At 58.6% G+C, this 10666-nt stretch overlaps 2 protein-coding genes across 2 annotated transcripts in view; both read right to left on the bottom strand.

Moving 5' to 3' along the window:
- Positions 1-990: 990 nt before the first annotated feature.
- TRAF4 (TNF receptor associated factor 4) lies at positions 991-7153 on the bottom strand. The gene is made up of 7 exons (XM_017542122.1): positions 6887-7153; positions 3832-3883; positions 3149-3253; positions 2918-3079; positions 2672-2833; positions 2395-2550; positions 991-2121 (listed from the first exon to the last, which is right to left on the bottom strand). The coding sequence occupies exons 1-7, from the start codon at positions 7027-7029 to the stop codon at positions 1489-1491; spliced, it is 1413 nt and encodes a 470-aa protein (XP_017397611.1). The 5' UTR covers positions 7030-7153; the 3' UTR covers positions 991-1488.
- A 1681-nt stretch (positions 7154-8834) lies between these two features.
- NEK8 (NIMA related kinase 8) overlaps positions 8835-10666 on the bottom strand; it is a 14279-nt gene continuing 12447 nt past the window's right edge. Inside the window, exons 7-11 of the mRNA XM_037743273.1 lie at positions 10283-10433; positions 9915-10078; positions 9664-9822; positions 9333-9491; positions 8835-8944 (exon numbers count right to left, since the gene is read on the bottom strand). Of these exons, the coding sequence (XP_037599201.1) occupies positions 8916-8944; positions 9333-9491; positions 9664-9822; positions 9915-10078; positions 10283-10433 (662 nt within the window). The 3' untranslated portion in view covers positions 8835-8915. The remainder of the gene's footprint in view (positions 8945-9332; positions 9492-9663; positions 9823-9914; positions 10079-10282; positions 10434-10666) is intronic.

Here is a 10666-nt window from a genome sequence, read left to right as displayed (position 1 = left end):
AGGAAACTCCGTCTCAAAAAAAAAAAAAAAAAAAAAAAAATTACCAGAGGAAGAGAATTAGTTTAAAAAAAAAAAAAGCCCTGGAACCTTCCCTTATTAATGATTCCCATACATACAACCTCATACAGGGCTAGGTAAGACAGTAAGGCACTGTGTTCTAACCAGTTCATTTAATCTTTACAACAAATCTGGGAGGTGAACAGGCTTTCACCAGTGTAGGTAATGGAGGCCCTATGTAGCTGAGAAACTTGGCAGAAGCAAGCACAAGGATCCATACCTATTGCCAAAATTGGAGCTACAACTACTGGGGTTTAAAACAGAATCCAGGCCCTGTCCGAACCCTCAGAATAATTCACTCCTCTGTTGGTATTTCATCAATTAAATATGGATAATTACAAGCACCCACTAGGCCCATAAGAAAAGCTGATGAGAAAACCAAGTGCCTTGAACACCTTGAAGGCCCCTTTGCTCAACATCCAGTCAGTCACTGGATGTGGGCTGGGGTTCAGAGCTAGAAAGCATTCACTAAGCACTTATTCTGGGCCAGGAACATGCATTGTCTCATTAACTCTTCTCTAGAGCCCACTAAGCCAGTTGTGATAAAAGGCATTTCACTTGACAGTTGTTTTCAATGAAACAATGCACGTCACGTGCTTAGCAGTGTCGGTCCTATTATCATTAGACCAAAAAAGACCTGCCTAGGGCAGAGGCACTAGTCTTGGTGTGGCTGACCAGGGACTCCAGCCTTATGAAACGGCAGGCCATGCACCTCCCGCATTTAATCGCCAGAGGGCAGTGGCAGGGCCCGTCTTCCACAAAAAGCCCTATGCAGTTCCCCGGGCGTCCACCAGAGGGCGAGCCAACAGGGCAAATGGATCCTGGGGACAGACCCAGGCAGCGGCCCTTCTCTTACTGGTCCTTTCTTTGCCTTCAGTTGTGTTGAACCTTCCAGGGCCCTAACCAACCCAGGTAAGTCAGGCTGAAAGCAAATTAATAAATACAATTCCGGATTTATTAAAAATCGGGGCTCCCCTGCTGCGCCCTCCTGGTACTAAGGAAATAAATAACCAGAGGGTGCACAGCTAGGGAAAGGGGAACAAAATCAGATCTCAAGACAGACTTTGAAGTACCCTTCCTCCATCCCCAACTCCCACCCCCCTATGGCTCTTGGGACATAGCACCTGAGCAGGCACCTCAGTCCGGGTAGAGTGTGACCCGGCACCAAGGCATGTCTGCCCTACCCAAGAAGAGAGACAGGCCCTGGGGTCACTTGTTTCCAGCCCTTGATGACCCCAAGACCTGTTCCCCACAGGGGCCAGGGCTGAAGCACCGATTGGAGGCACCTGAGGGTGGTGGTTCGGGGAGGAAGAATGGGGTAACAGAACCTAGGCGGAAGCTGTGGACGGGGGGTCCGGCCCCCTCTCCAAGTTCAGCAGTGCCTGACTCAGGTCTGCCCCATCCTCCTTTCCCCTTGAGCCCTGCCTGCACTCAGCTGAGGATTTTCCGGGGCAGTTCAACAGCGGCACGGATGAAGACTGCATCATCCCGCACATAGTTTCGCTTTCGGATATCCTGGTGGGAGATGAACTTGGGATAACCAAAGCCCAAAGAACTCTCATCCAGGGAGCCCCGCCAAGTGCCTGGCTTCTGGAAATTCTTCCAGTTTGGGTCAGGGTGGAAGGTCTCAGTGACGTGCTGTGGTTTAGCCAGCCCAGGGTCGCTCTGATCCAGCAGGGAGAAGGTGACACGACGGGCAAAGGGCCACTCAAGGAGATTGTCAAAGGCGCCAGGCAGCACGCGAATGTACAGTGAGAGGTGTGTGCCCTCACCACTGCCATTGCCATTGAGGAATGCAGACACCTGCAGCTTATAACCATACTTGTGTGTGTAGAAGGCTGGGCTGAAGCATTCAAGGTTGGGCTTGGCCTTGGCCTCCTGCAGCCGTCGCCCATAGCTGCCAATCTTCCAGATGAGCACACCATCACTGCCCACTGATAGCTCCTCCAGCTCTCGCCGAAGCTCCTGCAGCTCCTGGCGTTGCCGGCTCACCAGGGCACACATCATGGCCAGATGTGGCTTCACACTCTCCTCTACATGCCGTGCCATTGCGAGCTTAGGGCACTGTTGGCAAAACCCCAGGCCACAGGGGAAGGGAGAAGAGTTATTAGTAGGGGAAGGTCCAGGGGAGAGAAGAGTGGATACAGGGTAGCAAGCGCCCAGCTCTATGAAGAAGATAGAGGGTGTTAGGAAGAGGCTGGAGCTGGCCAGCAGGAGGACTGATGGCTTCAGAGAAGCACAGCAGGGACCACCAAGGCCTAAGTGGCATCAGGAAGCCAAGCCTCCATCTAGGGCTTCAAGGGCAAAAAGGGGCTGAGAGAAGAAGGGGTATCTCACCCTGTGCTTGCAGCCGGAGTCTTTGAATGGGCATAGCACCAGGGCGGTATTACAGCTGTCCTTCAGATGGCCTGGCAGGTCCTCCCGAGCCACAGTGCCCACACCACACTGGTTGGGGCAGGGAACAGGCAGCCTTGGGCACTGGTACTGGTGGCTCTGGGGCCACAGAGGCAGAGAGGCAGAGGCAGCAATCAATAGCCTGGCTCTGTGTCACCTGCCCTGCAACCTCCCTGTCACCTGGCTCCCTGTCACCTGCCCTGCTCAGGAAGGGCCTCACCTGGATGGTGTCAAAGACGAACTCCTTAGTGCAGTAGGTGCAAGGCTGAGTGCGCTTGGGGCACTCCGAGGTGGCATGCTGAGCCAGCAGCCGCCGCATCATGCGGGAACCACACTTATTCTCACAGTAGACACTCTCTTGGGGGCACATACCCTCGTGGCTCTGTGGAAATGTCAGAGGTGCTGAGTCAAGGGATGCCTGGGCCATCAGGTACCCCTCCTCCACACTCAGCCAGACCCCACCCACCTCATAGGCCTCCCCACTGAAGTCACAGCCACAAAACTCGCACTTGAGGCGCCGCTTGGGGCAGTCGTGCTGCAAGTGTGCAGGTAGATCACGGCGGCTCAGCTTCATGGGGCAGCGATTAGGGCAGGGAACTACGTTGAAGCTGCAGGTATTCAGGTGGCCCTGGTGGGAAGGCTGCCGTTAGTGCCTGCCATGGGAGAGGTGGTGCCAGCCCTCCCATCAGAGCCTCACCTGTAGATGACATAGCGGCCCACTCCAGCGGCAGCCCTCCTCACTGTGGATGCAGCGGATAGGCAGGCCCAATACTTGTACTTCCAGCTCCGGGTCTGGGTAGATCTAGGGGTGGGGATAGGGGGAACTGGCCAGGGTGAGAGCCGACTGCAGTGCCCATTGCACACCCCCAGCCCCAGTTGGGCTGGCTCTACCTTGGAGCCTGTAACAGCCTCTCTGGGGCTCTTTGCCCCTCTGTGTCCAGGGATGCAGGGCACAGCAGGCAGCGTTTGTTCTGATGCTGGGTCCTAACATGCCTGCACAGGACGCTTCCTTTGAAGAGGGAGCCAATCAGCCTGCTCAATCCCAGGCTGTCCCCCGGGCTCTGCTTCCTTCCCCCTGGTGGAGGGATACTGGCCCTCAGCCACAGGTCTGACCTGCCACCGGAAGGGGAGGGAGCACTTCTTTCGGGCACAGAGCAGCTCTGTGCACCCCTACAGGCTGGGCATTGTGCCTGCCCTCCAGGGCAAACAGGGCCCTCGTTTGCAAACTGGCCTGGTGGGAGGGAACAGGCTACCTTTGTAGGGGCGCACCATCCCCAGGCTCTTGGTTGACATTGGCCCTGAGCCCACTGGCTGCCAGCACCTCCAGCCTCCAAGGGCAACAGACTGTGCTTGGCCTTCTTCCTGGCAGTGTGGACTCACCTTGGCATAGTCCAGAGGAAGCTGGTCCTCAGGGCACTTGAACACTCCTTCACTGAAAGGGGGGAGGGGCAGGGTCAAGGCTTCACATTAGGGGAAAGGGAGGCCTGGCTCCACCCCTTCCACCAGGGCAGCCTCCTTCCCTCACCAGACTGGTTCCCAACCAGCCCAGGTGAGACAAAAGGGCAAGCAAAGGCCCTAGGGGCTCCACTTCCCCAGGATCCCAGAAGACCCTAGCCCCTATCCTGGGAAGGGGGGTCTGGGCCTAGTAGAGGCACAGTCAGCTGCCTCAGTCAGGACTTGGCCAACAGGTGGCAGCTGGCACCCCCTCCCCCAGGATGGCAGCTGGACTGGGAAAGAACAGGCTGCACAGTCACCCCCTCCCCCCAGGTTAGTTTTCATTGGCTGGGCTGAAAGCTGATTGGGAGGGGGAACAGGGATGGGCAGAGATTAAGGGCCTGCCAGGGCTGCCCAGTCCCCAGGAAGGTCCCCTGCCAAGAACCAGGGCAAATGTCAGCTTGCGGCCACCTCACCCAGCCCTGCTCCTTTAAGGGTGTGTCTCCCATGGGAAAAGGGAAAAGGGAGGAAAGGCATGCTCCCTGGCACTTGTTTACACTCCCACCCGGCCCTTGCCACCTGCCTCTGAGAAAGGGTGGAATGCCCCCATTTTACAGATGAAACAGCTTACAGGTGAAGTAGCACCTGGCTATGTGTGTCTGACTCCGCAACTCCAACAGGCTCTACTAAACCACACACACAGGAAAAGATGCTGGGGCAAGGGAAAATGTCCAGGCAAGCACAGCTAAGACTCTGGGCACTGCTCAGTGGGCTTCTGAAGCCTGGTGACACTCCCCTCCTGCAAGCTGCCCACCTTTTCCTGCACCGATTCCCACCTGGCTGTCAGCACCCAAGGAGCCTGTTGGCATGCTTCTTTCTATCAACACGCCCTTGCTGACCCCAGCCACGACCAGTCACACATGCCTGGCAGGGCTGAGGCAGAGCAAGAGCTCATCCAGCAGGACTGAAGGCCCTGGGGCAGGGCATTCCTGGCAGGTCTGAGTCAGGTAGGTGGGAGGCAGGCAGGGAGCAAGGCGGAAGCAGAGCCCAAACGGCAGCCTAGTTCTAGAGGCACTCTCCAGGGTCTGGGCAGTGCAGGCTCCAACTGCCCCAAGGATTTCTAGCACCCACCTCCTCCCCTTGACCCCACTACCACTACCGCACTACCAATGCCAAGGACAATACAAGCAGCCAGGCACTGAAGGGGTGTGTCTGCCCACAGGGCAACCAGCCTTCCTGGGCCAACCTAACAGCTCAGGAAGGAGTGGGGAAAGAGGGGTGGGCCCAGGGGGAGAGGGGTCTACTTGGCTGCTTCAAGAATGTGCTGACTTAGTGGTTTTGGAGACAGGGAGGGAATGGAGGCAAGTCCCTAGGCTTCAGGCAGAAGCGTAGCCTGCAGCTTGGGGCCCAGCCAGGGCTGTGGACACCCTCACTTGTGCTTGTTCCGTGGCGGGTGAGGGTGAGTAGTAGTGCCCGCCCAACCACCTCTCCCCTTCAGAAGCCTCAGCAACACAGCTCAGGCTCTGGGGGATGGGGGGAGAGGCAGGGCAGAGGCTGCTCCAGGATGTGCAGTGGAGGCCCAGGCCCAGGGAAGACGACAGGATGGGGGCAGGGGCTGTGGGAGTGGGAGAGGAAGAGGGGATTTCCGGGAGGGGGAGGGGCAGAGAGGGGCCAAGAAAGTGGTAGAAAGAATCGGGCCTGCCAGCCCCCTCCCTTGCTCCTTCCCCGAGGCAGTCAGGGTGGGTCAGCTGTCGAGGGGTAGGGGGGCTCAGCTGGCCTCATCTGGAACCCAGAGGGCAGGGGAAGAGCCCTGGCGGAGACAATGGGACTGTGTCTGTAGGAGTGTAAATGTGTACACTGCCCGGTGGGGGGGGGAGGGAGGGAGAGGCCAGGGAGGAGGGGGCAGTCCTGCAGCTTGTGCGGGAGCATATGTGAGGGCAGGAGCCGGCCCCGGCTGTGGGGAACAGAAAACAAAGGGCCTGCTGAGATTTCCGCCAGTAGGAGCTGCGGAGGACCGAGCAAGGGAGGGAGGTACGGAGAGAGAGAGCACTTAAGGCAGGAGCCCCAGAAGTGCTCTCCCTGCCGTGCCCTCGGTCCCCTCGGCTCCGCAAACAGCCAGGCAGTGGCCGACCTGCCTCCCCTGGCGCTCTGGGACATGACCTCCGCAGGAGTCGCGGCTCCTTCACCCTGCCTTCCACACCCGGGCCTGAAAGGTTCCCTGCATGGCCAGGAGATTCTAGACACCACAGGGCGCCCAGAAACTTGATGGATGCCCAAGAGCCAAGGGCTGACCTGAGAGGGCAGCGGAAGTTCAGTAACAACGAGTGCGATCCCCTCCTTCACGACTTATGGCCCACCCGCCCTACTCCAGCCCCGGCGAGAGAAGGGAGCCGCCTAGAGGGGTCCGCGTTCGGGACAGGATTCAGTCCTTCCTCCATTGTGTGCTCACAGCAGCCCAAGCTTAAATCCCGGTTAAGCCTTTAAGTAACTGTGTGACCCTGGGCAAGTCGCAGCCTTTCTTTGAATCTCGTTTCCTCATCTGTGAAATGGGAGAACAATAGCTCCGTTCTCTGAACGTTCGAAGAATCGGGAGAGGTCAGATGGGGGAAAGCTCCGGAAGCTCAAAGTGCCGCGCCGGAGCGGGTTCTGTCCTCTTCCCGCAAGATTCAAAGTTCAAAGCTGAGGCCGCGCCGGCTCTCAGGTGAGGGGGAAGGGCCGCTTCCCCTCCCCGCCCCGCGGGAAGGCGTCGAGGTCTTCCGCCCAGGGCCTGGCAGGTGGACCCAGACCCCTCGGATTCCTGCGGGGGTCCTCCCTCGGGGGTCCTCCCTCGGGGCTTGACGTCACCTCTCCCTTCCCTGTGACGTCACGGGGCGCCCCTGAGGTCACAGGGTCGCGGCGTAGACAAAGACCCGGCGTACCCTGAACTCGAGCCCCTCCCCAGGCGGCGCCCCCGCCCCGCCCCCGCCGGCTCCAGCTCCGGCTCCGGTTCCCGGGTCCGCACCTGAGAAACTCCTGCAGGCAGGTGTCGCAGAAGCGGTGGCCGCAGGTGGAAACCTGCACAGGCTCGCGCATGGGCTTCCCGCACAGTGGGCACAGCAGCCGTCGCTTGGGCTTCTCCAGGAATTTGTAGTCGAAGCCGGGCATGGCGGGCAAGTGGCCGGCACGGGCGAGCGGGGCCGGGCACGCGGCGGCCCCACAGCCCGCGCCTCGCTGGAGCCGTGCTCCGGGCTCCGGGCGGCGCCGACTGGCGGCCGCGGCCAGAGCCCGGCTCTGGAGCCCGCCCGCCGGAAGAGGGGGCGGGGCAGCGGCCGCGCGGTCCTAATGTGCGTCCGCGCGGCCCCGCCCATCCCCGAGTGCAAGGCTTTCGGGTCTGGTGACTGCCGATCTCGCTCTCCCACGGGAGCGGGGGTTTTCTTTCCCCTGGGGGAGAGAGCTCGCAGCTCCGCTTCTCCCCAGAGCGGGTGGGGTCTGGCGCTAGGATGGGACTGAGGGCCACGGGAGAGTGTGGGTCGGAAAAAGGGAAGAGCCGCGCCACAAAGGTTTTTTTCCTCAGAGGCGCAACTCTGCCTCCGGGGCCGTGAGCCGCCCGGGACTGGGGCCCCAGCTTCCAGGTGCTAGGCAGCCGAAGCCTGGCAACCAGCTCCGGGGACCCCAGCTGAGGTTGGGAGGCTGGACTGGGCGCTGAGCCAGAGGAACCTCGGCCCCAGCCTCCGGCTGCGCCCACATTCCTCCCTTGGCCGCAGCCCTGCAACCGAGGTCCGGCCCAGCCCAGTCGTGGGGTGCCTGGTCGCCACTCCCACCCATGAAGACACCACACTCCAGGCAGGCAGCTGCAATTTTTATTAGCGCTACTTCCTGTCCTCTGGGAAACCAGTCTGGACCCACCAGCTACCCTTTCTCCCGTTTCTGGGGAAAGGCATGGGGTGGGGGACACCCCCCTAGCGCTGATCTTTTCTTCAGCGGATACTTAGTGGCTCTTGCCCTCCCGCTGGGGAAGAGAGGCCAGCAAATGTCGAGCAAATCCCTGCCTCAGAATGAAAGTGTGGGGGAGGTGGCAGCACTCCCTGGGACCCCTGTGCCCCAGGCTATACGAAGCTAGGCAGGCCTAATGGCCAGTCCAGGCAGGCCCTGACTTGCCCTGCTCCAAAGCATGGAGACAGACTCCCGGTGAGCACCAAGGACATTTGAGAGGGAGTCTTGATCTGTCACCCAGACTGGAGTGCAGTGGTGTGATCTCAACTCACTGCAACTTTCGTCTCCCAGGTTCAAGGAATTCTCCTGCCTTAGCCTCCACAGTAGGTGGGATTATAGGCACCTGCCATCACGCCCAGCTAATTTTTTTTTTTTTTTAAATAACCTATAATGAGAATTTTAATGGGCCATGGTTGGTCAGGCTGGTCTTGAACTCCCGACCTCAGGTGATCCACCCACCTTGGCCTCCAAATTGCTTGGATTACAGGCGTGAGCCACCACACCTGGCCTTATTTTGTTGTCGTTCTTTATCTTTTTTTTTTTTTTTCTGGTGGAAATAGCAGTCTGTGGTTCCCAGGCTGGTCTCCAACTCCTGGCCACAAGGGATCCTCAACTGCCTTGGCCTCCCAAAGCACTGGGACTGCAGGTGTCAGCACCACCACTGGTCCAGAATTATTTTCTAACTGGGCTGCGGGAAAGGGCAGGGTCTGTGTGGTGGAGGAGGAGCTATAGCTGCCTTTAGTCTTTTTATGGCAAGGCTCTGGAGGCCACCCTGCTTCCAAAGGCTGGGTCTGCCTTCTAACTCTAGCCAGACTGGACCCTGGGGACACTGACTGAAGGGAAGAAGGGGCAGGAAGGGCAAAGGTGGTGGGAGAACAAAGTGGTTGAGGTTTCCATGTCCAAGGCCAAAAGCAGAGCGGGGATTTCACCAGCCCCGACACCCCCACTGATGACATAATCCAGGAGACAGCTGGGAGTCATGCCTTGGGCACCTGCATTTTTCAGAACATTCAGAAGAGAAGTAATATGAGGATGGTCCAGAGGTGTATCCAGGTGCCTCACGGGGGGACTGGCTCGTCTGTGACCGCTGTAGGGTAATGAAGAGAAACCCTTGCAGCTTCGGAGGGCAGTGCCTCCAGAAATCATCACTCACCTCCCATTCCCAGTGGGCCCTGGACTGTGGACCCTGATAGGCCAGAAAAAGAGATTCAACATCAACTGGACTCAGGAGTAGGAGAAGGAAAGCATGTGAACCCTGGGGAGCAGTGCAGGCAACCCTTTGATGAGGCCCTAGAAGCACCCGCCTTGTCCACCCCAGGCAGGAAGCTTCAAGCTTTTTACCCGTAGCTTCTGCTTTCTTTTATCTAGGAGCTAAAGAGGCTTTTAGTGATATGGGCATCTGTGAACCCTGGGGATGAAAGTGTGGGGAGGGGCCAGCTGGGCTGTGTGGTGAGGTGGGAAAAGTTACAACTCACGGCGAACAGCCAGGAGGGTGTTTCCATGGCAACAGGACACGGAAGTCACCGTGTAAGGGTGTGTCTCATCCAGTTGCACTAGCCGAGGGAATCTGGCATCCTCATCCCTCCTTCCCAGTCGACCTCGGGCCCCTTTGCCCCAAGAGTACACTTCACCCTCTGCCAGGAAGAATCCCCAGGAAGGAAGTGGGAAGCAGGCACAGCCAGAGCAGCAGCTCCCCTCCCACATTGCCAGGATGGCCCCCGGGGGTCTGCTGAGTCCAGTGGCCCTGAGCAGCAAACCCCTCTACTGCTCAGGGCACTGTCTGTCCCCACCATACTCAGTCCTCACCTGCCCCAATAGCTACAGTGAAGGCATCCCCACAGGCTACCACTGCCATCTTGATGCCCTCAAGGCCTTGGACCTTACAGGGTGCCCGGCTGCCCCGGCGAGCATTGGTGCCCAATTGCCCATGCTGATTGCTGCCAAAAGTGTAGCAATCACCCAAGGCTGTGGGGGGAGAGGAAGGAAAGGAGTGCTTCAACAGGGTACCAAGGAGACCATGAGCCCCGCTCTGGCCTCCTGACCCAAGTCCTGCTCACCAGTCACAGCAGCTGAGTGAGCAGTGCCCAGGTCTACACTCAGCAGGGGCTCCCGGTCCAGGGGTGCAGAGCCTAGTGGTGTGAAGCTCAGGGCCTCCTCCACCTGCTGGTGGGGAACAGGCTCCTCCCCCAGGGAGAGATGGTCCAGGCCCAGTTTGTTGAACCTGAGGGCAGAGCCAGAAGCTAAATTCAACTGACAGTTTGGGCAGGAGCTGGTGCACCAGAAGACAGATCCCACCCTGGGTTGAAGCAATAGCACCCTCATCCCCCTCAATTCTGGTCTTTGGTGAGAGGTAGGCAATGATGGACGGAGCACTGGTAGCCAAGGAGAGCCAGGGGCAGGTTAGTCATCCCGATGACCTAGTCACCTGTTGCTTCCACAGGCCAGGGCTTGGCCAGGCACAGTGAGGATCATGGAGGAGTCGATGCCACATACAACTCGCTGAGCTTCCTGTCCCGGGGGCATGGGCACCTGCTGGGGGCAGCTGTGGGACTCCCTGGTGCCTAGTCCCAGTCTCCCTATAAGAAGAAACCCAAAGGGGTTAATTTGAGCTTTAGCGGGGGTGATGCCAGGATGAGGAGGGCCCATGGAGGGGAGGGAACAGCATGAGTTTTCTGTTCTCTCAGCCCAAAATGCCTTTCCTAGGCCCTTCTGCTGGTTGAAATACTTTCTTTCTTTCCTTCCTTCCTTCCTTCTTTTCTTCCCTCCTTCCTTCCTTCCCTCCCTCCCTCCTTTTTTCTTTTTTTTTTTT

Source organism: Cebus imitator, unplaced genomic scaffold, assembly GCF_001604975.1.
Source record: "Cebus imitator isolate Cc_AM_T3 unplaced genomic scaffold, Cebus_imitator-1.0 Scaffold140, whole genome shotgun sequence".
NCBI classification, from domain to species: domain Eukaryota; kingdom Metazoa; phylum Chordata; class Mammalia; order Primates; family Cebidae; genus Cebus; species Cebus imitator.
This window is presented reverse-complemented; position numbering and strand designations above follow the sequence as displayed.

What these genes read in the sequence shown, in the direction of transcription:
- TRAF4 (XM_017542122.1), bottom strand. Translation starts at nt 7,029, where the DNA reads ATGCCCGGCTTCGACTACAAATTCCTGGAGAAGCCCAAGCGACGGCTG. An exon ending in GGCCGCTATGTCATCTACAG is followed by an intron (nt 3,080 to 3,148) that starts GTGAGGCTCTGA and finishes CCTTCCCACCAG; the next exon opens with GGCCACCTGAATACCTGCAG. An exon ending in TCAGTGGGGAGGCCTATGAG is followed by an intron (nt 2,834 to 2,917) that starts GTGGGTGGGGTC and finishes ACATTTCCACAG; the next exon opens with AGCCACGAGGGTATGTGCCC.